The 27,641-nt window shown below is 30.3% G+C and overlaps 1 protein-coding gene and 1 non-coding gene across 2 annotated transcripts; one reads left to right on the top strand and one right to left on the bottom strand.

Moving 5' to 3' along the window:
- Nucleotides 1–96: 96 nt before the first annotated feature.
- LOC131853759 (uncharacterized) lies at nt 97–26,500 on the bottom strand. Its single transcript, XM_059204789.1, has 10 exons — nt 26,306–26,500; nt 12,662–12,918; nt 11,772–11,921; nt 10,212–10,322; nt 9,681–9,814; nt 5,387–5,531; nt 4,459–4,724; nt 4,236–4,355; nt 3,715–4,011; nt 97–3,495 (listed from the first exon to the last, which is right to left on the bottom strand). Exons 2-10 carry the CDS (start codon nt 12,825–12,827, stop codon nt 1,015–1,017), a joined length of 3,870 nt encoding a protein of 1,289 aa, XP_059060772.1. The 5' UTR covers nt 12,828–12,918; nt 26,306–26,500; the 3' UTR covers nt 97–1,014.
- On the top strand, nt 10,093–10,164 carry Trnae-cuc (transfer RNA glutamic acid (anticodon CUC)). Its single transcript has one exon. It is a non-coding gene; the product is annotated as a tRNA-Glu (tRNA).
- Nucleotides 26,501–27,641: the final 1,141 nt, after the last annotated feature.

A 27,641-nucleotide genomic window follows, 5' to 3' on the forward strand; every position in this document is an offset into this window, starting at 1 on the left:
TCGTTATTAAAGTAGTCCGTTTGATTAATGTGAGGTATATGTCTTTGCAAATTATATAGATAAGAATAAAAATGCATTGAATTGTAACAACACGAATTTTATTCAAACAAAAATATTTTCTATTACTTTGTATACAAAGTCTGAAAATATGCCTTTACATGAGTAGGTACCTACACATTCTATGTCTATTTTAATCAATATAAGTACTTACAAGACTTATATCCAAAACGACTGGCTTAATACATAAATTAAATAAATAAATTGAGCCTCTAATCATACCAAGCACCATGTATTATATTCAATCAATTTTATCTCTCGTAAACTATAAAAATTTAATTGCACAACCGGCCGGTTATTAAATTTACAAACATGTATAAGTTACTATATATATTTACATTACAAACTAATATTTCGGTAGGTACTACTACACTGAGTATAAATGGATTAATGAAAATGTAAATTAAATTATATATTTTACTGATACATGAGTAAAATATTTCAATGAACTTCTAAATAATTAATAAACTAATTTACAAATTTAATTCAATAATTAGATCGAAATTCTATATAATTAAGTCGAATAAACACAATTTACTTTTACGTACATATACCTACAACATTTTATTGTGGGTGGGATCAATGCATCATGAGGTACGCAAGTTCCAATTTTACATGTATACTAACCCATAACGTTACACCCAATACATGCGCAGTATTATATTACAATTAAATTAATATTTAATTATATATTGAGGTAAACTTGGTGACTATACAATAATATCATATTTTTCAATTCGCTGAATGTAATTATTATCTATTTAATTGTCTATCTACATACATGTATACGCACATAACCATCGTGATGTTTATCTACGTCTAAGATCTGAAAAAAGTAAGAAAATACATCTCCGTTATACTTATTTATAAGTGTTACTTAGTATTGATTAAAAACATACATTTACATCTAATGTTTTGGCTGGAGTATTTATTTACACAAAGATTTATGGCATGATTTTAACATTCGACAGAATGAATGTATGGCGGTTCATCTAATTTGGTAATAGATGCAGATGATGTTCGACCATCGCGGCCGGTGATTATCGATATGACGCTTCTGTGCTCTGAGTCACTATCACCACTCAGTATAATATTTGTTTCGCCCATAAATCCCGAATCAATCTGTTCTGGGCCACGATTAAATTTTCTTTTAATCTCATAACTATGCAGACCTAACTCTGCAAGCATTTCCTTTGTATCGTCAAAATTACCGAAGAATACAGAGTCCGTTTCAACGCTCTCTCCACCAGATTCACTACGACCGTCGCATAAAGATTCCAAATCGTCAGTATCAGACTCCATTAACAGTATAGGTGTTCTAGTTATCGATCTAGCGACAGGGACTGGGACGGGTTCAGGGAAATGTTTGGGTCTCAACTGCATAAGATATTTCGCTCTACGCTTCGAGTCATTGGAATCTGTACTCATGTAACCTGAATCTTCAGTTCTATACAATTTTCTTAAATCAGTGCGCCGAGATCTAGTACGTGCTGACCTACGTCCTGACCGCCGAGCGTTTAAGTTTTCAAGACGAGGATATGGAGGGAAACGATCTCTTTCCTCTGATATACGTCTGCGATCACCAGAAGGACTTTCTCTAATCGAAGCAGAAAACTTTGTAGACAAATCAGGCACACGTCGCTGCTTAGGAGGTACTGGTGGTTTCAAATCCTTCTGGCCATCATGTCTAATTATATCCGGAGTTTTCACGGATCTAGCAAAACATGCTGCATCTTGGTTTAAATAAGGCAGGCTGCCACGTCTGTTGTAGAAATTAACTTCATTATTTTGTATTTTAGCTTTAGCTTCATATATTTGTCTTAAACTGCCAATTTTTCTTGTGAAAATGGCTTCGGGTGGCGTATTGGGTTTATTATTATTATGGAAATCTGTTGTGTTTCCTTGAATTTTGAATTTGAAACTTCCCCCTGATTTTAGAAGTATTTTTTCAACGCGTTTTCCTTCGCGTTTTGGTTTTCGGTCGAGAGTATCGGGATCGAATTCTTCATTAAATTTACGTCTATTTTCTACCGGTGATCCACTTACTTTTATAGTCAGTGGGCCTGGTTTCGATATATTATCGTATAGTGGTTCGGATGAGTTAATAATTATTTCACTGCGATTTTCAAATTGTGGTTGTAATAGATGAGGATTGTGTACATATTCAGGAACAGATCGTTTTGTATCACGCCAACTAATAAATGAATCTTGTTCATAATTATCATCAGCTTTGTTAATATCACGCCAACTACTTGTTAGTCTACCACGAGTTGCACTCTGAGGTCTCTGATAATGATCAAATATATCTCTATGAGCTAACTCTGGTCCGCAAGCTACTGAAAATCTGCGTCTTTTAAGTGCATTTTTATCTAAATTATCCAAATTCACTAACATATTGCTTTGTGAGTTAGACATTTCCTTCTTGCGATTATTAGAAAGGGTATTATCATCACTAAAATAATGGGAGTCGGCAGCTAATACTGGTATAACAATTTTTGGAGCAATGGGTGTTACAGATTCCATTTTAATCTCTTCCAGTATATTTGGTTCTGTTCGGCGACATTTATTAAGTTCACGTATAACTGCCTCCATTTTTATTTTAACTTCCACAGGTATTGGTTCTTCTTCTTCAACTTTTGGCGATGCCGGTGGTTGTGGAGGACTTACTGGAGGTGGTGGCGGAGGAGGCAATTTTTTTCTTATACGTCTGGATATATGATTAGAAATATTTTTAGTTTCCTGTATTTTGGTTGGTGAGGTTGGCATTATATTTGCATCCTCTGGTAGTTTTACATTATTGTGCTTAATAATGATATTATTAGTCTTAGGATCTTCTTTTATTACATCTTTCTTGGGTTCTTCTTTCTTTATCTCTTTCTTGTTATTATGTTTTGTGTCATTCGTTTGTTCCTTCACTTTAGAGTCTGGACTCGTACGTCCTTTGCTTTCTTCATTTCGAAGTGGTTCTGCAGAACGAGGTCGTATTTCACCCTTTAGTTTTACCTCGATGGCTCTTGGCGTACCACTAACCTTCGATACAGACTTTATCGATTTTTTAGTTTGTGATGGAGATGGAACTTCATCTAACCACTTACGAACAATCGTCTGTTTGTAATCTTCACTAACACATGATTTACATGAATTTGATCTAGTTAAAGCTATGGCTTTTTGAGTTTTCTTGTTACTATCACAACCAGGACATCCACCACAGTGACCTGCTCTTCTACTATTTTCCTGTTTGAGATTTATGGCGATACTGTATCTGCGATTACGACGAGCACAAGGTATATCGCATCCAAGATCTATGGAATTATACAGATTCTCTTCTGGTATATCAGATAAGATTGGGATAAATCTTTTTGAAGTCATTTTATCCTTCGCCAAAGACATGATTTCACGGATCTTCATTAAAAATTCAATTGCTGCTGGTGGAGGATTCTGAAACAATATCTTTAATTTTTAATAAATAATGCTGATGTAATTAATTTATTACAAGATAGTTCTTGTTAATATGAAATAAAAGTACAAACAATCGATAATAGCACTGATTATCGGATGGGGGTCCACCATTTTGATTTTGAGCATAATTATTTTATTTAATAAATATTACATATCTTTTTATGATAGAATTATCTTAGAGCATTATTTTTGACTCACCTTCAGATGATCAGTTTCAAAGAAAACTGGATTGAAATACAGTTTTTTTCTAAGAACTGGCTCTCCGCTCGAAGATTGGAATGGTTGTCTTGCCACCAAATTATTTTCTAAACTACAATCTATTATAGATAAATCGGAATGCGGAGCTCTTTCAAAAGTATCTGGAGACATAGACCGACGTTGAATACGGTCATTTGTTCTTTCTGGCATCGAAGATGCCCTTATTGTTGGTCTAGAGGGCTTTTTACGTCTTGTATGAACCATCGCCGAAATAACATTAGAGTTTGTTTTCTGAAACTGAATAATTGTGTGTAATATTAAAGATACTGTTGCAAGTAATCTTATTTACTATAACATTATTGGTTATATTGATTTGACTTACGAATTAATATGTAATTTTAGTACTATATCTACTCGTAGGAGTAAAATTACATATTACGGAGATATAAAAAAAATATCCTCAAGAATACAAGGCAATTCGTGAGCAATATTTTACAATGTAATTAAAAAATATCACTTACCTTTTGGGTGGTACTGGGGGATGAGTCAATAGTCTCTTCTGTACGTTCGCTAACATCTGATAAACCAGAATCATGTAAAAAATTTGCGTTCATGTTTAATAATGGGTTAGTTTTTAATTGCTGCAACAAAAAAAATATTTTTATACTAGTTACTAAATATGCACCTCAAATACAGGTACATATTCAAACTCAAGAACTTCTTTCATTGTTAAAAAATATTTACCACATTATCCATATCAATATGAGAATCAAGTGTCGATCCATTTCCTGTGGACGTAGTGTTAGAGTTATTCGACTCTGGATCTTTATCCTTTCGTTTCTGTCTCTGTTTGTAGTGTACGTAGAATATAATGCCCGCCGCATATACGAAAATTAACATAAGTACACATACACATATAGCTAGGGACTCCAGCACGCTCAGACCTTGGTTTTGTGAGGAAGGTTCTGACGTCACTGTCTCACCTGCATGAAACGGTATAGAGCGGACATCTGTGGAAAGGAAAATAAAATATACACTGGTGTGGCGGTGTGTGTGTAAAATAAGCTAACCGAGGTAGATTTTGTTCAAAGTAATTTGTTTTGTAAGCTTTATCAGTTGGAAGTGTGAGTCATCATCATCATCATTGCAGCCCGGAAGACGTCCACTGCTGGACATAGGCCTCCTCCAAAGATCTCCACGATGTCTTCCGTGATCTTGACCCGTGGTAGCGTGAGTGAAGTGTGAGTATTGCAGTGAAATTACACAATACGGATAATCGAACAACCTTAGTTCGCAGGAATGATGGATGTGACATATCACATCGCCTTACTGCCGATGGTCGCGGGTTAAATTCTTAGCACAGTACAAATATTTGTATTCATAAGTATGATTGTTTGTATAGACCTAGTTATCTTCAAAGTATATTATGTAAGTGTTTACAAAAGAAAAATGTACTTATGTATTTATATCAGTAGTCTAGTATCTATAACACAAACTCTGCTTAGCTTGGCACTAGATGGCGCTGTATGATTGTCATGAGATATTATTACACTTTATTATAACTAGGCGATGGTTATCACTTTCCTATGGAGTTCAGTAACATAAAGAATACATAATGTCATGAAATTATTTTACTTATTATATTGAAAAAATCAAGCAAAGCTCTTATTACCAAGTAGTGTATTATGTGAAGCGCCAGCAATTCTAAAGGCAGCACATGAGGCGGCAAGGCGGGACTGCTCATGAGCTGAGCATAAGACATGAGCTGCCACCAGGCGGCCTTCCAAACGGGCATGCAGGGCTGCAGATCCGCGCCACTGAACAGTTGATTGAAATGAAATAAAAATTATTTCGTAAACATATGGAAAAAGTAAGGAAACTGTTGTCAAAATACTGTTACTGTAATAAATTTCACTCATAAAACACTAAATTAATTATTCATAAAAACTAAAACAAATCAAATCCGTATGTACTATTACTTACTGTTTTTTCAAATAAAGAAAATAGCTCGTAAGATAAATAAAAAACAGTTCGATTACGAAATTGTATTTATAATAACTGTACTAGTATGGCGCTTTTATGAGTAAAGGGATAAATGTATATCACCCAATAGTGATACATGAATAACTGATATGAACTGATATAAAAATCAAGATGATATTGTCGCAGACCGCCGCCACGATATTCCGTTGTCGACCCAATTTATATTTAATAAAATAATAAATGTAACAATCATTAAAATTTATGATAATCCACCTTACTCCAAACTTTACAACTGCAGTCTCAAAATTTTAATAAGGCATCGCGTTCGTTTACAAAATTAACGGAAACACCTCAATATCGCTTGACATTAATGAAAAAGTGATGTTGGTCAATATAAAAAAATGTGCTCAAATATTTTTCTTATCTGAAATCTTAATATTGATACGAGACTATAAAAGACAACTCGAAACTGGATTAGCCCAGCGTACAAGTTAATTTCCGCTATTCATGACAAAAATTTATGAGTTTTGGATGAACAAGATACGAGGGCAGAGCAATGGCGCGTGCCATTAAAAATGCAATGCCAAGTTACACAAAAATATTTTGTTCTTTTCAATGGATGATGAATAGTCATCTTGGCTAAGCACCTTACGTGAAACTATAAAAAGAGAAAGTTGTTAGAGCTTCTGTTTAAGTCCCTGATAAAAAAAGGTAGGCTTGAAGTTTGATAACGCGTATTTCAACTACAACGCAGTGGCAGAAGTCAAATTCAAACTCATATATTCAAGTAGGACCTTTCGGCCTCTTTTCTTTTAGTTTTTATCCCTACTGCCCAGTATATTATTTTTTTTTGTCAGATTCAATTTTTAAATAGTATTTGTGTTAGAGACAAACGATAGTATAAACTACTTCTATTTTAAATATAGATAAAGTAGGGATATATAACGAAGCGGCCAGCTATCCTCATTAAATGTACAACAGTGTAGACTTCACACGTAAGGACTTTGGTCAATGTTGTGGTATGTCACCTTGGATACAATGATCACATATCTACGTCAGTTCCAAGTACACGGGTAATTTCTTAGCAATAATGATAATATCTCAACAGTACAGCGTTTTAAGATGACACGCTACAAGGACCCGATATAACAGGAGGATATGGACTCGTAATTCAGGATTTACTAGTTGTTGAGACTGTTATACCTCACATGCTCCTTTATAATAATAATGCTGATGTATCAAACATCAAGTTCATACTATTATTAGACATATACGGAAAATTGACGAGTTTGGACATGAAATGAATCGTTTTGAAATCTTATCGTATAAGGGTTACATATTATCGTTCACGTTTAAACGATTACCGCCCAGAAAGTTGTATTTATGAGATGTTTAATATATAACGACGTCAGAATATTACAAATTTTATTAACGTATGTAGTTATGTAAAATGACATATCTAAGATGACAATATTGTCTATAAGAACAATTTTCTCGTTACAAGAAACGAGATAAGATTTAAGATTAATAGATTATAGCGTATTTGAACTAATTTCAGAAAGTTCTCAATTTAACTTTATTCTTTTGTTTAACAAATGTATCATAATATCTTCACATATAAATTAGCAATAAACATTATTGTCATTGTTAAAGTCTGTGAAGATGAAGGGGTTTTTGTTCCTGATACAAAACCCCGTATACTTTGGTGTACGTGTATGCATTAGAGAAATTAACCAAAAAAGTATGGCACGCGTTTTCCTCATTTACATAAAGACATTAAATAAATTTTATGGGCCAAATTCTCACATACAGGGTGGTACAATAAATATTTAGTTGATAAATAACATATTTGTATCTGATAGACATTTAGTCTCTATTGACCCAAAATTCGTATTATTCGTACACATAATTTTCATACCTGCCACTTTAAAAACTAGTAATGCTAATCTAAGCAAAATGAACGAGATATTTAGAAGTCATTCATGGAAATTTCGCTTGTCATTAAATGTATCTTTGACGATGCCTACCTACAAATATATATAATACAAACAGTTACGTAAGAGGCGAAAACACGCAGTACTTTAAGAAGACATAGTATTTTCTTAATAGACTTATGGGCGCGTCATTTTTTTTAAATCACATAAACCAACTTGAAACATTAATATACAGAAGAATCTAAAAAATCGGTCCACTTTGAAAACAATTAGGCGTGGTATTCCAACTGGATGGTATCCGTTATATAAGGCTTGGTTCTACAACTCAGAAATTTATATTGTACTGTCCCCGCATTAACCCCAATAAAGACCATTTGCTAGATGTGCCAGAAGGGAACTAAAGTACGAATAGATATCATTTGTAACACCTATATTATATACCTATACCCACCTATTCGGGTAAAGCGGATTGTTAGTCATGTGATCTTAATTAAATAAGTAATTGCTACTAACGTACCGTGACAGATTGACTTCCGCGCGGATCCCCTCGGAAACTATAACGATAAATACCTGGTGAATTTGTTTCGATGGACTAACTGACCTGACCTCTACTGGTGCCTCGCTAGTTTTACCCTTTATCCTTAAAGGGTGCATTATTCCATTATCATCCATTAAAAAAACAATATCAATTGCATTTCTTATTATTCTAAACAACCTGTTGAGACAGGGATGTTTAATTGTTTAGAAAAATGAAATAATTTTTCTATCCGACAACAATTGTAGTTTTCAATATTTTTTTCGGCATATTATACATTTCTAATGTACATATATGATTGATAAGATGATAAGTGATAATAATAAATCCAACATCACAATTACCCGATTAACACTTTACTACCTTACGGACGTTCTATATATTTTATGTTCTATATTTATAAAGCATATTATTACAAGTACTCTTAGCATGAAATAAAATTATTGTTTTTTTTTTAATTTTATTCATACATGTATAATAAAAGACAGAAAATTCCATGAAGTATTTTGTACATTTAAAATACCTACCTACTTACAGAACCTCGCTCTCATACTCATCTTTGCTTTGTAAAGTTCAAAAGTTTAAGTAATTTAATCCTTTTTGGTACCTGTCGATGTTACTACCTATAATTTTTATTATGATAACCCAATTGAAAAGAAATAAGAAAGTTTGTTTCGAGTTCAAATCGACTCGAATTAAAACTAAGTACCATGTATATTTTAAATTGTATTGACTTTATAATTGGATTTAAAAAGTACAATGATTTCTAAGAAACCACATCTTGCACACACCTAATTCCGTGTAGCGTGTGATTTCGTTCTGGTTTATATTGAGCCAGGATTTCGATAAGCATCTTGGTGTACGCGCCTTTCATAAGCTTTTACGATACCGAGCATTTTAATTACTTATTAGTACATAAACTTTTAATTTCAAGTTATTAAACAAACAATAAAGATGTGAATATAATGATCATATGCTATAATAAATGTTAAAAGTTACAAGAAAAACAGTTGTTATAGATATCTGCTTGGGAGGTAAAAGGATCGTGTTTTCTTTGATTTTTATCATTCACCGTAACAAGAATAGTCTAAACTACAAACGGCATGATAATAGCTATTGTATCCTTTGAAAAAAATCATCTGCAGACTGAAACAATTGACTAAAAATGACTTAATTATGATAAGTTACGTAGAATAATAAGTAGAGAGATAAGAATTTAATAGAACACTCAGTAGGTATACGATAATGTGATATAATAAAGAAAATAAATATATAATATTTAATAATATTAAAATAGTTTGGAAAGTCTGCGATAGTCAATAGAAGGAAACTCTCTGCCTACACCAGTATCTGTTTAATACGATTAGCATATTCAAAATCAATATATAAATAGGTAGAAGAAAAGTCAGAATTTAGATACATCACTACTTTACGCATTCACTTCTGTACATTCAACATAGATGGCGTTATTAGTAAGTAATAAAATTCGTTTTATACAGTCTTATAAATGTTACCTGCAAGAAGGTGCTACCCTCGTCTCGGTACAAGCTAAAGGGCACATCATTATCGAGCAAATCCCTCAGTGTCACCCAACCCGATGGTGATAAATACTGCGCACTGGTCACAGCGCAAATTGCATCCTCTACATCTAAAAAATAGGTGCACAGTAAAATAAAAGTTTTATATATTCATACATAATTATTTTTAAGTTTAAATAATTGTGTATGTAATTACAATTCGTATAACAAATGGGTTTTTTTTTAAGACGCCATGTTTCAATATGAGCAATCTAAATAATCTGTAAATATTATTTAAAGATTTTATATTAATAAAGTCAATAGATTTTTATTTTAAACCCTTTTTAAAATATAATTTGAACTATATTTTCAAGAGATAATATTCTATAATTTCGACAAGTGTTGTATATCCGATATGGTCTAGTGGCTAGGATACCTGGCTCTCACCCAGGAGGCTCGGGTTCGATTCCCGGTATCGGAATCAATATTTTTTTTGCTGTAAATTAGATTTTTTTAAAGTATACTTACTTGTAAATATGATTTCTTTAGCTGGATATACAATTTGTCCTTTCATTGGTAAAAATACGAATGGAATCTGTGGTTTTGTTGTACCACGGCCAAAACTTGCCATCACACATTCTGAAAAGAAATAAGTAATTTTTAATATTTATTTTAGATTTATAATTAAAATATGATAGGTACTGCTTGTATACCCAGATCTATTCTTCAAACGGGTGATAGTAAAGAAGTATGATATATTTGTTATATGAGATATCAATATGTACGATCAATCATTCGATGTTAAGCATAGGCCATGGGTTGATATGATTATTGCTTCGTATGTCATACCTGTCTTTCACTATCAATATAACAATTACAACTAATACAAACATTCTTAACATTAAAGATATTAGGAACTGTATCAACTTATTAGACCCCAAAACAAAGACTGTTAAAATCTTTATCTGCTCATGTGTGGATTTCTGGGCATTAATCTTAGAAACAGCCTAATCGATTCGAGTGTGGCATTCACTAATGTATGTTGGTAATTGTTTTATACTAATCGGTTTCAAACTAAAAGTTATAAATACTCTCATTCCGAATATCACGGACCGAATTCGTACGAGGTCGCGGGCTCAGCTAGTTACAAATATTATACGGCAATTTGCATACATACGAATACGCATTAAAAGATACGCACTAGATGTGTGCTTATAATTAACTAACCTTGATTTATGAATATGTAACCCCTGTAGAGAACATCAAGCAGGGCTAATAAAGCCAGCAATTACATTGTGGTGATACATGAATATCATTTATTATAATCAATTTTATTTTAAACTTGGACCCCAAACGTAATGTTAGTTATAATAACGCTATTAAATATAGCAAATTAGAATTTCAAATGCGACATTGTTCTTGACTTTGAACTAAGACCTTTAGGTAATTTGTAAGCTTTGTTTAACGACGTTTGCAAATGATTTAGAAGGAGGGTAAGTTCAATATTTATTTCTGTTAATAGTACCTACTTATATGTACTACTACTTATTATAAACATTTGTCCAAATTTATATAAATGATTAGACAGATTGAAGTTAAGCTTTCACGTTTAACCAATTATCAATACATTTGGCATATACCATATTAATATGGTACCTATTTAGAACGCCGAAGAACATCGATTACCTTTATCTCGTCAATTATAGTCATGCGTAGGTACCTACGAAGCCATAAGCAGACTCTAGTTTATAATATAAATCTGTGCAAATAATAAAGGTATATTTTAATTATATATACATATACCTATACAGGTACCTACATATTATAGTATTATCCAACTACACCTAAATATTAGAGAATGAACATGGAAAGAATTGGAAGGACTACTGAAAAGGACTATTTGCTCTTCTCAGCCCCAACAAAATAATCTCCCAAATCGAACCCATTACCCTTACGCGATCCTAAGGCATAATGATCTGATTTAGTGCCCAGTCCTTTTTTATTTCCAGTTGTTATTCAAAGCAAATAAAAGGCAAATCATACCAGAAGAAAACTTTATAGGTACTGTAAATAATCAGGTTAACTCACCGTCAATTTGATCAGTACAAATACGTTGATCCTCTCTAAAGGCAGGCGTATCCCGACGACATTGACACATACATCCATCTCCCCCACTGAGTGCAGCAAGGGCAGTCCCGTGGGAGACCTCCATACATCGAGTTGGACCACAGTCTGTACCTAGAATATTATAACAATTCGAATTATGTTTCATTTTAATAGAATCCACAGTGGAATACCGAAGTTAGAGAAGTATAACGGCTAACTACTACGGTTGAGAAGAATTGGCAGGAAACACAACTGGTACATTTTTTTAAAGAATTTCAGATTTAGGTAGACACTCTTTAGACAGCATTTTGGAGACAAATAGACAAGCTTTTTTTGTAACCGTATAGGTGTATCTCGTATATATTCTTATAGACCTATATAGCAAAATATCTAAACAAATAGATATATACATATAACAAAAAACTTAAGACACAAACCAACTTATACCCATAAGTTGATTGGTTGGTTAGATAGATATTTGTATTATGCGGGAATTCTGTGAGGGAATCTAACTCATGACTCATAGAAATACCTTCTACGAGTTTCTTTTATTTATTTATTTGGTATTTTTTAATTGTCAAATTCTGATCATGCCCATGCATGTAGCTATTTCATCTTCAATATATTTCTACTCGTTTCTTTGAATCCGAAGTTTTCTAACAGATCAAAGATATTTGATATCATTACATAGTATGAAATAAAGTCGCTGTCTGTTCGTCTCCATATATGCTTAAATATTGAAAACCGCGTAACGGATTTTGAAGCGGTTTTTTTACATAGATAGAGTGATTCAAGATGATGGTTTATATATATAATACATGTACACCCGGGCGAAGCCGGGGCGAGTAGCTAGTATTTTATAAAATACTCACCAACAAGCGAGAATAAATCTCCTGAAGCAAATCTTGTCACATTGCCTAGCGCCATCTCTCCGACTGGTATTGAAGTACCGATCACACTTACTGCCATTACTAAAATTATGAACAGCGCCATCTCGTATACTTTCTTCAAACCAAACCGCAAGAAAGCTTTCCCCATCTTTATATTTTTAGCCGGTTGTCGTCATCATTTCCGTTAGTGCTTTGGTCATCCATTCTTCGACATATACCGGAGCTGTGTTGAACATTATCTGAGAACAAAATACTGAACTTTAAAATTGAAGGCAAATATTCCTAATATTTTATATCGGCATTAGGTACATCATGGCCGAAGTGGTGACCCAAAACAAATTAACAAGTCCAATCTAATGAAATGGGTTTGCTCCTTTTCTGACTTTTTTGAACTCTTGAACACTATCTATGTGTAATTCCATATTTCTTGGCAATGAAAGAACTAATTGTAAATAGACAATTGTTTCTTTTTTGAAGCATTTAAAGCACTAATTATGTATTTTAATTGATTTGTTAATAAAAAGTTGCAAACAAAAGTCATGTAGGTGTTAGGAACATATGTTAAACTTTATATTTTGCTGTAATTTCATTTTTTAACGTAGAAGATATTGTCGTATGCATATCGCATCTACGTAAACATTTTAATCGTAAATAGGCACCTATTATGCGTACCAATATCATCAAAAAGATGTAAATTAATAAATGAATGCAGAAAAATTATGCGAGTGAAAACATCACGGCCACATTTAGAAGCTTTCGAAACCAAACATACCTTACACTTCATTTAATTATTCATACGATTCAAAAATAAAACCTGTTAGAATCGAAAATACTATTTTTTATATGAAATATCTACCCACATTAGTTAATGTATGAAAGAACACATAACCTGTGTGCTATAGGTACGCGTAGGTTTTAAACTTTCTGTTTATATAATTAGCATATTTTTGCTATAAATTAAATGTTATATAAAACAATATGTTTTTTTAAATAAGTATACTATGCATGTAGGCATTAACCGGGCGGCGAATTTTTTTTAATACGGACCGAGTGCAAAGATCACTTCAAACATTTGCGAATTCGGAACTTATTTTTTACATTGACACCTGAATGATTGGTACATGGTTTTATGTGAAGAGCCTACAATATGTGTCTGAATGAGTGATAATCAATCATTTGTGACAATGATTTATTGACATAAATATTGACCACTGATATCCACTGCGTTAATATTGGTAACACAATAATTCAGTATTAAAGGTGAATGAATATGCCTATATAAATTCAAAATCAAAAGTTGTAAACAAGTATTCATCTGACGATAAATGGTTACCGTACCCTATGGACGCCTGAAACACCACTCGTCACGTGCGCGTTACTAACCCTTAAGAATCGTTATTAGACACTTCTCGAAAAACCCCATGTTGTGATCTCTCGAGAAAACCTCGGCCGGTAGTTTAATTCTCATTCCAAGTGTACGCGGGAGGAAGCTTACCAAATGGTTACTGAAATCTTCCGGGTATACATAATATAACCATAACAGCGAAAACCGCATGGCTAAGCCGTTTCCGAAATTAGGGAACTTAAACAAACTCTTACTACAGATATTATATTATCTGTGCTACAGACAGACGAATATTGTAATATCTATATTTTTAACATCGCTAACAAAATAAAACGTATATACCGTAACGTAACGGATATACTTACAGACACAGCTCTTTATCGACTTTATTATACGTAAATACCTAAGTAATATGATTAGTAGAATGACTTTAATCTTTCTTTTTACTCAATAAGTATATCATAAAATTTCGTTCTTTAGAAACCTGGTTTTATAGCTGCTATAAACAATTTAGTATTCTAATCGATCTCTAGTCATTAGTAAAATGCAAATTATTTAAATTATAAATGCAAATTAAAAAAACTGTAATTAAGCATTTTTTGTATTTACTGGTAAGTATTCATATTACATCTCGCCAATAAAGTTTGTTTCTACTTTATACTATATATTTTTTTGTAAGTACATACATAACATACGTCCAAACCAATACAAACAATCATACACAAGATACAAATGCGACGAATCGAACCTGTAACTGACTGAAGTAAAGCGACGTGTTAAACCATTTCGTCATTATTTTGGTAGAGTTCTTTTATACATAAAATACACCATCTACTATTGGCAATTAATATATTAATAATCTTATATTTCTTTATTACTTTGTTGTTTTATTTTCATCAACAGAAGTTTTGATGTTAAGATAGATAGAACTTTGAAGAGAAGAAATGCTGTGCAGATGAAGTCGGGGGTACAATGTAATATATGAACAACCCATTAAGCGCCTTCTTGTCCCAAAATAAACAGAGCGTATATATACTTTATTAATGGGTAAACCACAAAAGCTCTCTGTTCGGAAGCTTGAGAAAGCAATCGTATAATTTCGTACGCATTGGCGCCGGAGGGAGCACCTTTCCAAAATCATTCATTAAAAAAATCCGTATATAGTCGTCACATTTTGTATGATTAATATGCAAACGTGAGTCGGTGTTTTTTTAAAAGTTGTAAACAAGTTTTGAACTTACCTTATTACTGTAATAAACTACCGACGCGCCCGGCTTCACATGGGTGGGTTTTATAAATGTTAATATTAAATATACTAGTACCTATACACTATGTTACTCTTGATATAATTTATTTTCACGTAAAATTTCATTAAAATCCATTCAGTCATTTACGAGTATAATAAACAAATGGATTAGCGACATACACAAACTAGTTCAATTTAAGTCACATACCTGACACTTTCGACCACTTATGGAAGTCCAATTTTTTTTATCACTATCCATATCATCCAATTCTGACTTCTACTTAAGTAAAGAAGAAGTGTCCAGAAACTCAACGGGTACTTTTTTATGTTGTTGTGTTCACATTTCCCCATCAGTCATCATCTCCTTATTATACAGACGTAGAGATCTCACTTCACTTGTCTACTACTAGATATTAAATTCCCAAGATATTCCCAGATAGATACCAATACTAAAACAATGACTTCAATGTAAATGCACTTCCTTCACCATTGCATTGTAATTACCGCGTTGACTGTACTATTATAATTTATCGAAGAATCAGTTTCGAAATTAATATTTTCACACTGATGACCTCCAGTTTTCACTTGATGACCTCAACAATAATAGCTGTCTTCACTAATATAGATACATGTATTAAAATATTTATCATTATATAAATTCGGAACGTTGTAACTCATAAAAAATATTATGATAGTATTTCCGTATACCTTCTAATAAGTTAATTTGAATTTGAATTAAGAGTTAACGCTGTATATCATTATTCTAAATACATTTGAAATTATTTTTGAATGTATTCATTTTATATTGTTGTTGAAATTGACAGTCGTGATTTCATTAAACTTTCCTCAATAAAATTAAATATGTATATAATAATATAAATAGACATACAATAAACAATTTATATAAGTCCTAATTATGGTACAGGGTTAAGTTATGAAATATCTTTTAGAATTTTGATATATTTATTTGCCCGTGTTTTTGAGGACACTAATCTCAGATTTGGCCTCATCGAGCTGAATTATAGTCATTCATGTATTCCTTAATATATTTTTAAGGTCTTTTCTATATTTTATTTTACAAATAAATTATATGTTATCTATCTCAAGATATAAATGTTAGTTTTCATTGATATTTGTAGGTTCTAGTAACAATTATAGTTCTTTTTAACACTTCACAGATTATAAAGTCTTTATTACCACAGATAGAATAATATTACATATTATAACAAATGCCACGCGTACGCAGTTGCGGGCGCAGTGACTATATGATTATTATAACATTGAAATATTACTGAAACAAATTACTTATATCCAATGAAAATAAACGTTATTATTGTATAATATTATTATACAATAATATTTTATAAACCTATATTGTATAAACGTATCACGCATTGTTGACAGTGTTGACATGTTGCTTATAAAATATTAAACACATCTGATACAAATACCTACATATACACAGTTACTTATAACTTATATCAATTTTTGTAAACAGATTGGAATAAAAATAAACATTAAATTTGATTAGTAGAACGGCACATATGTTTTTGCGATTAGTACTCACAACAGTACAGAGAAAAGACTAACATTCTAATAATAATTATTTGGGTCCTATTATTAGGTTGACAAATATTAATATTTTTAAAAGTATATGATCTTCTATTGATATCCAACTTAAATAAAAAAGGAAGTTTCTATTACCACAAGATGACATTATAAGAAATTTAACATTATTTTAGTGGTGCAACTGTAATGTAATAAAAAAATATAAAAAAAGAAAAAGAAAGAAAACAACTGTTTTTGAAATAAATGCACTATGTAATATTATATTATCTGTGCCATTACTAAATTTTATAACAAATTTTATATTTTAGCAAATATATTGTTATTTGCTAAAATATAAAATTTGTTATAGTAGAAGGAGTACTTTAATACTCCGTAACTTAATACTTTCATATTCCGTAACTGTATCCTTACCACAGCAAATATATAAGTTAACAATCAGGTGTCTGTCTATCTTCTCCAATCGCATTAGAAAAACACACACGTTAGTATAGAGAAAGCCTTATTAAAGAGTCAGTACTTATTTAGTAGGGAATAGAATAAACATGTTTGGGAATATTTACAATAGAAGATGCAGAAATCTTTACATGATCCTTTTATAATCCTTGAGATCAATTGTTGTGTTCGCAATACATAGCCCATGCCCCACAGGGGAACAATTTGATTGTTAAGGGGGACAATTCGAAAATGTTCACTATATATTTTGAAAATTTATTTACAGTCTCATTAACAATGTCAGTAATTTCTCCCTAAAACCTAATATTAATTAAATTTGTTAAGTGTGAACCATTCAATTTATTTATGTACGTTTGGGGGCACCGATAAAGTTGGAAAACACTGATTTAGATGCTATAATAGGATCTTATATCTTTTGAGATCTTATCAAAGTTTAACAACGTTGTATGTAAACAGTTTTAAAAGACATAGGTATTGGTACTTAATTAATATGACCACAGATAATATGATATGACAAATGGAAGGCGATTACATTTTACATTAACTATGTTTGTACAAATTAAGCGCTTTAGCATATTACAATATGAATGATGTTATAACAACAGATAGAAACAAAATGTTTATTGGCAGTGTTAGATAACTATCATAACAATATCCGCTAATCATGTTTTGTTTGCCACCGTGGTCTCTACTCAACGTCGTTTATATTATTATGTATTAAATTTACGATATTATTAATATTCCGTATAACTTTTCACAATAACATTTCCGTATTCATTTGTCAAATTAATCAATTACATAACACTAGGATGTCAGCTAACGTCAACCAAACATCTTTAACGATGGACTTGTTTCAAATATCAATCGTCACAAAATTTTGAACTAGATTTATTATAATTTATGTACATTACGCCTTAAAAGATTATAATGATATAGCACACTGATTTCAAATTATCCGTATTGTATTAATTATCTACCTAGTATCTACTAATACAACATGAGGATGGAGAGAGTATTGTTAGTAATGGCACCAATGATTAATTAGAAATAAAATATTAATGACAGATGACAGGTCTATTTTCACGTGGTCCTCCCTGGAAACCAACGTAGGAAATTCTTTACTCGATTTGGCTGCAACCTAATTCTATCATATTTCACTGGTGTCCCGCTAAAGCCACATTTATTTATATATTGAGCATTACTTCAAAAACGATTTTAACTACTTGGATGAAATTTGTTCTCTTTGATTTTGAAGTTCTATGTACCTAAGGGATAACATCAACCCTTACATGTAGAATCACAGTTTTAAAGAAAAAATAAATACGCAGCAAAACATAGTGGCTCGTGTATTATATTAAAATTAAACCTATAAACATTATGTCTATTACGGCGGAGCTCATAGCAGTTGTACGGCCACTATTTGTACTATAATTTATTCCCGTTTCGTAATTTTATCAATAAGCTTTCGAAGATACCTGTACCTTACAATATTGTTTAATAAATCGGATTATACTAATAATAATATAACCTTACATAAATAAGCAAGTTTTAAAACTATTAAGAATAAACATAGATTTTTTAATGGTAATAATTTGTAATGTATTTTTATATGGTAAATTATATTACGCACACATAAAATATTAGCCATGCGTATATATCGTAAACTCAATAATAAAACTTATTAACTCAAAAATTACAATTTACGGAAATGCACTTTAAGAATTAATAAGATTTTTGAGTTAACACAATGTACTAATATATAGTTATATGTATGTATATGTATCACAGAAAAACTGTTCCAACTGTAGCCCACTCATGCTTTGATGTAAATAATTGACTGTTGCATGAAATTTTACCACATTCTCGTTTTTGTATTCTATAACTATAAAATGTGTAGCCCATAATAATAGAATATTCTATATTAGTGCACCGTGGTGTGGTGATTCTTTTAATAAAAAAATATAACCGTCCCTTAAACACATGGCCTTAAATGAGGGAAGGACATTGTTTCCTGAACACTAAGATGATTTCTCTCTTATTAATCAGTGGTTGTTAGATTTCTTATCTATTCAGACCTTATCACAGTAACAACATATTGCTGATACATAAATCCGATAAATGCTATGATGTAATAGCTGTTTTATTACCACCACAGCCAGTATACATATTTTAGTAATCATAATTGTTTTTAAATTTACAGTCCGGTGGGAACAAATTAGTTATTACGTGGTATAATTTCCCTATGTGAACTTGTGTTTTTAATATATTTTTGTTTATTAAAAATACTTTATTGCACTAATGTTGTAAAGATATACTAAAGATTTAAAATAAGTACAAAATGCAGTCTTCCACACAATCTTTGACGTTATGGTATGCATTTCTAAAGTTTGAATGCAATCGATAAACATTATATTGTAAGTTGATATCCAATCGATTGAGTAATACTATCTACCAACATAGTGTGGTATATATATACACGTAATAAGTTTGCTTATATATGAATATTTAACTCTAATATTACTTCGAATGAATATCCTAAAAGTGTTTATTATTATCATTAATGACTATGTTTAAAAATATAAACTGACTGATTATTATTTTACCCCATTCCCAAAAGTGTTGAGACTCAGCATAAGAATTTTTTGGTATCTATATATATAATATACTAACTGATAAAGAAACTTTCGTATATATATAATATTAATACTCGTATTAATCTATCCACTTGGGTAGAAGATATGATTTAAATATAGATTTCTATCTATTACTTGATTACAATGTGATGTAATGCATTATGTACATATACTCATGCTTTAGTTACTCCACTGGAGCGACAAATGAACCATGTACGCCGATTGCATCTTTATGCAACAAGGCTTTTCTAAAAAACTTGTTCCATGGAAAAAACAAGTTGAAAGTCGTTCAGAATGCAAGTATCTTTCGGATACATGCTTACTTAATACACATTCATATGACTTTTACTATATAAAAATAAACTAGTATACCTCTAATATAAATGCTAATACAGTAATTAAATATTTTAGTTAATTTTAAACAGTTGACCCCGACAGTGATCTAGCGTTTAAAACGCTTACTAACGCACACCATCTTACTTCTGATGATCGCGGGTTCGATTCGATAATTACGAGTATGATCGTTTGTATCGGTCTGGGTGTTTTCTATGTATATTCCATATGTGCTTACAAAAAATGAATATATTTCTATTAGTTGTAGTCACTGGTCCCTATAATATAAGCTCTGCTATGTCCGTATAATATAAGGTTGTTAAGTTTATTCTGAAATATGATAACATTTTGACAGTAATTTGAATGATCTTGTTTAGCAAATGTTTATATAGAACAAAATCTACGTGCTATTTATAAAATTAAAGCAAATTAATTTGAACCTTGGTCCCAATGTGGATATATTTTTCGTTTTTTGGAAATCCTTCTACAAACTTTACTTCAAACGTACATATACAGTTAAAAGAAATAATCAATGTGAACTATAGTATTGTTCATAGTGACATTATTAATAACCAAACATTGTGAAAAGGTACAAATGTCTACATATTTATTGCAAGCGACTCTACATAATGGACTATTAAGTATCTACATTCCAAAGTTGATTGTATTTTATTAGTTACAGAGTTGCAATTTAATGATTACAGCATTATGTTATTGCCATAGAATATATTATGTGAAATTGTTTCTTTTACGCGGTTCAATGGAGCATTATCAACTTTTTATGTAACTACACAAAACATAGGTGAATGAGTACATTGGTTGGAAAATATATATGTACGTACGTTAAGTTATATCTAGTACCTATTTATAAATTTAGATCTGCGCATACATACTAATGATTAGAACTATAAGTATAATAGCTTTAAAAATGATTTTCTAATTCTTTATTCACAGATGTTTGTTTATTAATGTACATTATATACTTTTCCTTTACATTCTAGAGAGTAGAGTGGCTCACTCTACATATATTTTAGCAGATGTATTACTAAATTAAATTAAAATCTCGATTATGACTTCCATTTAATACTTAAGTCAGAAAAACGAATCGTATCTAAATTATTACCAGTTTTACTTTTTGACATTTTTGGTTCTTAATTATAGTATATATAATCATAATCATTCTTAATTATAGTAGGTGTAGGTGTGACTATTGCAATTGCAAATACCTATATTTTAGATTATTTTTCTATTTGTAATACTGATATAGGTACTACTTAATAACACTACTTCAATAATAATTTTTAAAGAAATCAACATACAACGGGAAAAGCAATTGTTTAGAGATCATTTATATAGATATTTATCTATTAAAAATACACTTCATTAAAATATTTCATAGAAACACTTCGTATACCATACATTATTATTTTAAATGTTACCATCTCATTTTCTTGCTATCGGCTAAATCATAGTGGTAGACTTAGATGATACGTCGAATAGAAAACCTGCATATGTAAAAATTTACATATTTAATTCGTTCCGTTTTGACACAAGTTATGTTCGTACAAGACGATAAATATTCAATATGTATATTTATGAATTACTAAAAAAATTCACTTTCTTTTAGTTTTCGATTTAGATGGGTGTGTAGGTAACAAAATTTCTATAGTTATTTTTGAACTTTGGTAAATGTAGGTCAAAAGAATATGGCTGTGTAAAATACAATAGTAGGCAATATATTTAAAATATTTATTGAATTAGTGTAATTAAACAACACAGTAACGAATATTCCTATAAACATTGTTCTACAAATCTTTTAGTATAATCACAGATAACATAATATTACATAATTAAAATTCTTTAAAAATATTATATAACATATTATTATTAAATATATTTTGACTTCTAAATGTTACATGTAATATTGTTATTCATTCACAAGCAGTGCCACGCTGTGTTGAGTTGACTGGAATAGATCTCTTTTACAGATAATTGCTCAAATTATCTCGTAATTAGTTTTGAGTGCAATAAAGAATATAAATATATATTAGTAACAAAATAACCAATAATTTACTTTAAATGCGTGCACACTTATTAATAGCTAAGTTTATGTTTTGATTATTCATAATATAATTATAATGTTCTTCAATTAATTTTAGCATTATCACTAAAAAAAAACAAAATTGAGATCATGAGTTTCAAAGACAATAGGTACAAATATTAACTTTATTTCAATATTGCGAGCTTTTATGTCTAACAAGCTATTTTATACATTGTTAGAAAGCGTAGTTTTCTATAATCAGGTCGGTTCTTACCGCAGATATCCACTTGTATTTCCATTAATATAAATTGGTATATTTGCATTTCAATTCAACTAAATATTATAAATGTGAAAGTTTATAAAGATGTTGGGATTTGTTACTCAATATTGGGCGAATTTAATTGAATGAAATTAAAATAAAGGTAGAACTAACATCTTATTTTGAAGGAAATAAACATAAAAACGTGAACTTAGGAACATTAAATTACCGATAATTATTATTATTGGTCATTCTGCAGAACACGAATACAATTATAAATAAGCAATCAAAAAAATTTTATAGTATTAACCCACATGACTATATTAATAGTAATAAATCAGTCAGAACTGGAAGTGTTTACTCCTACATGTAAATCTATACTTCACAATATGCACAATAGAACGTGGGGGGAATTTAGAAAGAATAATAAACATGCATTTACCGAGATCTTTTTATAAAGTCGGCTGTGTGGGCACTCAATTCTAAGCAGCTTGCTGGGTTTCGGTTGAAGGGTGAGATACGGCAGAGAACATGTATGACAACTTAGTACTCCAGAATGGCAACGAATGAGAGGGATTTACATGAACACTTGATGTTTGTAGTGCTATTCTAATATCATTAGCTTCTTCATCGTCACGAGGAAAATGTGTGTGAAGTTTACCTTTATTATATTTATACACATCATTAATTTTACTATTGTTACTAATTACTTTAGCTAATTTAAATTAATTTTTAATAAAATATGAACTTCACTAGACGTTTCAATTACGTTGGACCAGCCATGTGCTGACTATAGCGGAATATAGGGATATCATTTTAGATAATATTTTAACTACAGTTAGTAGAATATAAAATAAAATATGGTGATATAACATAGAAAAAAAATCATATAGACTGAATATTAGTACTGCCTAAAACATGTAAATTTCAATCTTTGTAAATACCACTGCCAACAAATAATTTCAATGATTTCATTTCACAATACTCACGGTGTAAGGACATTTACTGGCAGATGTTCAACATCGCTTAATGATTTCCGGATTCTACATACATCACAAGAGATCTATCATCTACAAGAGAGTGATCTTCCCGGGAAATTTATTCAGAGGTATACGAGTAAAATAATAATAAAATAATTACGTTCCATTCAGCCGTTTTGTCGTGAAAAGGTAGACAGATAGCTAGACTTTGAATTAGTTAATAATATTGTATTAGTATGAATAATTGTATTATTTTCGCAAATTTTTAATTTCTATATGTAATCTCCTCTACTTATCTATTTATCTAATACAATGTAACAGAAAACAATAACCGATAAAAACTATTGTAATCTCATAATTACTTTATTCTCCGTGAATTAAGAAATTATATAATGAATATTACAGTTAAGTTAATCGTACAAAAACAAGCTAAACATAACCAATAGGCTAGAACAATGTGCTTCATAAAAACGTAAAACACAGCTTACACAATGAAAAAACACGTTACCCCTTTCTCAGGGCCCGGCAATTATAAATCATCGACCTAGCGTGACTTTTAAAACATTCAACAAAAATTTTAATGGAAATAGTTTAAACATTAGACCCCACGGTGATGTTTTATGTTAATTTATAGTTAGTGAAATAAATTACGCAATGACGAAATCACATTAGGCATCACTTTCACAGGTCGAACAGAAATAAATGATAGAATTGAATTCAATAAGTTCGTACAAAGTAAACTTGTATTTTCAGATATACTTAGTGTGTATAATGTTATTATGTATTTGATTTAGCTTTAATTTTTTTTATTTCAAATAAAAAGGTATGAGATAAATGCTTTCAGAATTAAATACTATTCGAACAAAAGTAATCAAAAAACAGTCAGCATCGTATATATGTCTGTTAATGAACATATTAGTTATTTCAAATAATTTTGTGATTTAAATGGATCTATAAGTATACCAGTATAACTGGTTCGTGCGCGCAAAGACGTTCATCATTATAAAAGCTCTTATTAATTAAGAAAATATAAAAACCAATGACATTGCAATTTGGAGGTAGGTTCTTAAACATGAATCTAAATTTATTTTAATATAAATGGAAAATTATGAAGGATTTAGTTGGACTACTTCAATATACAGAAATCTCTTACATTTTCTGTCTACTGTTTTTAATTATAAGAAATAATACTTTCATAATTAGCAACTTCATAAAACTAGCGAATATATACTAACAAGCTTCCGAGAGTATAAAGTGTCGGACGTACACACCAACTGACAAGGGGTTATAAATTTCCGTCAATAAAGTTATTAGTGTACAAATCATTTTCTCGAAGACGGCACTCTGTCTTAAGAAGTTTAACACCTTTAACTTTTGTTTCATAAGTATTTGAAGAATACACTATATTTTATACCTAGTTGTTTACATATAAGTTACAGATATATTTGACTGAACTTTTACTGAAACCACGGTTTTTTTCGCAATTACCGTCATATTTGCTATTTGCATATAACCCTTTTATATTTAAACCGATTGAATTAAAACTAACACTAAAGTGTATTTTATCAGAAAATATTAGAGAAAACGGCAATCAAATCTGTTCTAAGCTTATCGCGCACAAACGCACAGACAAAAATTCAATCAACCATTGTTTCCCAATAATAGCCGTTCATATAACTTCCATGTAGCGACAGCGATCATTTAGCTTTATTATCTTATATATATATAAGTACAGATTGTTGAATACAAATCTAATTTTAATATTAATTGAGTTTGTTAAAATATATCAAATCCCTAATAAAAATATTAATAAATGAACACACTGAATAGTATTCAGAGCTAATTACAATCGACAGAAATAGCAGTTACTGTTTTGTTTACACAGCTCATCCCTGATTTCTCTTCCCTTCAGTTTATTTTGAAATAAAAGATACCCAACGCATATTACAATAGTCTGTGTCTTCGATAAGTCAAAAAAATACACTTTGTCATTTATAAAAATTAGTAACGATGTAATTATCGCAACTAGTTATTATAATTAATCCCACATTGCATTTGTGAAATATGTATATAATATTAACAGAAAACAAAAAATATACCGTGATGACAGTTATTCCAGATAGGGAATTCAGAGGTATTATCAATAGTCAATTTTGATCACATTTCATTCGGAATGTTATTGAATATTATATTCAATATTATTAAATAATATATACACAACTATTATTAGTAATAAACTAATAGTAGTTGTATATATATATTATTTGAATATACCTATGTATAATATACATATATGTAATATTAATTACTATATTACATATATTAAACATATTGAAAGTTACAAAATTATGATATTTTACTGTTATGAATTGATATAATAAATTCTGTAATTGCCATTAATTTTCATTAAATCAACCGCAAAACACTTCATAGATAGTTACGCAAACATTTATATGAACTACGATTAATGGCTTAATCAACGCTTTTATATAATGCTTGATATTGTAAAAAAAATATTGCTACAATTCTAACTATATATTATATACAGTACAATATTAGGATATTGTATAATATTTACCTATATAATTATATTATATAAAATTTCATAAAGAATAAGATAATTTATAAATTCCAATCACATATTAATAATTACAATAATAAAAACTGTGAGCTATGAATATAACCTATCTCTAAGTTATAAGTAACAGTATTGATAAAATATATTGATTGTTTTATTTTTTTATTCACAATAACACATAACACTTACCTATTACAAAAGGGCCAATAGATATTACAATTCCTTTAAAGTTCTTCAAAAACAAAATTCCATATAGCCACAGTTATAAAAGCACAGATAAAAAATTAAATTAATAACATCACTTGAGCTGTTAAATCCAAGGTCGCTAGTAATAATTTTCCCGCGCGTTTTTTCTATAAGTTGTTTATGGTGTGTTGTGTCTGAGAGACGGTCAAACGACAAGTGCAGCGCGCGCTGGCCATTCCGCATAGAAGCACGACCCTAGCGTCATATTGCTCGATTCCGGAACGTTTCGACCACAAACCATAAACAGGGTCAGTAGTGCCATATTAAAGAAAATTAACATAATTTATATCAGTTAAAATATCAAAAATAGGTGTATTGGTGTTTATTTAATGAATTTTAGATTGGAACCGGCTCTCAATTTGCTACTTTCTATGGTCACATTTTTTAATAAAAGAAATTTAAAAATATACAACTATATTTATTTCTAATAAAACATACATTGCTATATATTATCAATTTATACCCTTATTTTTACTAATAAAGGATTTATTAAATGAAATCAATAATAAATATGTTATGATTATGCTAAGAGTTGGCAATAAAAAAAGGACTTTGGTGCGTAATTTAATGGTGGTTTAGTTTTTTTATTTTTTATTTCATTGTAAACGAAAAAGGTTAAAACTGTTTGTGAACAAAGGAAGTTGTAAGGTTCGTTCTTTGAATAAAAATGCAGAATAAAAATTCGAAGTAAAACAAAATCTTTAAGTTTTTAACAAACCTTCTCTAAAACAGCTTGATCGATTCTTTCGTATATTCAGTAAATCTGAGAATAGTACATGGTACGCCAACAATCCTATTTTTTATAACGAATTTAATTTATACTAAATCAACGTTTGCTGGTCTGCTAGTTGTATATAAAATACAATACCTTGTGTAACTGGTCCATTATAATTCACAACTTTTTACATATCTTAAATGAATCTGTTGTAATTACTTTCAAGCAACCATATAAATTCAAACTTGATAGAAAGACAATGCAATTAACAAACTAATAGTACCTAATAGATTAGAGCGATACAGGATTGCCTAGTGCGGGGTTCACTGCATAATCAACTTTATAGTAATTGTAAGTTTCAAAATAAATAAATAAAAAGTGATTCTTGTCAGCAGCAGTAATTGAATTATTAGCTAATAATATAATTAGAATCTGTTTATCTTGACGAACCTAACCAGTACCCTAACCTAATTCAATAACTAATTTCATTTTAAATTGACTGGTTATACATACGTTATATCATTGAAATTAACATTTCCACATTTTTGAGTGGTAAGTTGTTTC

This window comes from Achroia grisella, unplaced genomic scaffold, assembly GCF_030625045.1.
Source record: "Achroia grisella isolate CSIRO2021 unplaced genomic scaffold, CSIRO_AGI_Agris_v1 utg906, whole genome shotgun sequence".
Classification (NCBI taxonomy): Eukaryota; Metazoa; Arthropoda; class Insecta; order Lepidoptera; family Pyralidae; genus Achroia; species Achroia grisella.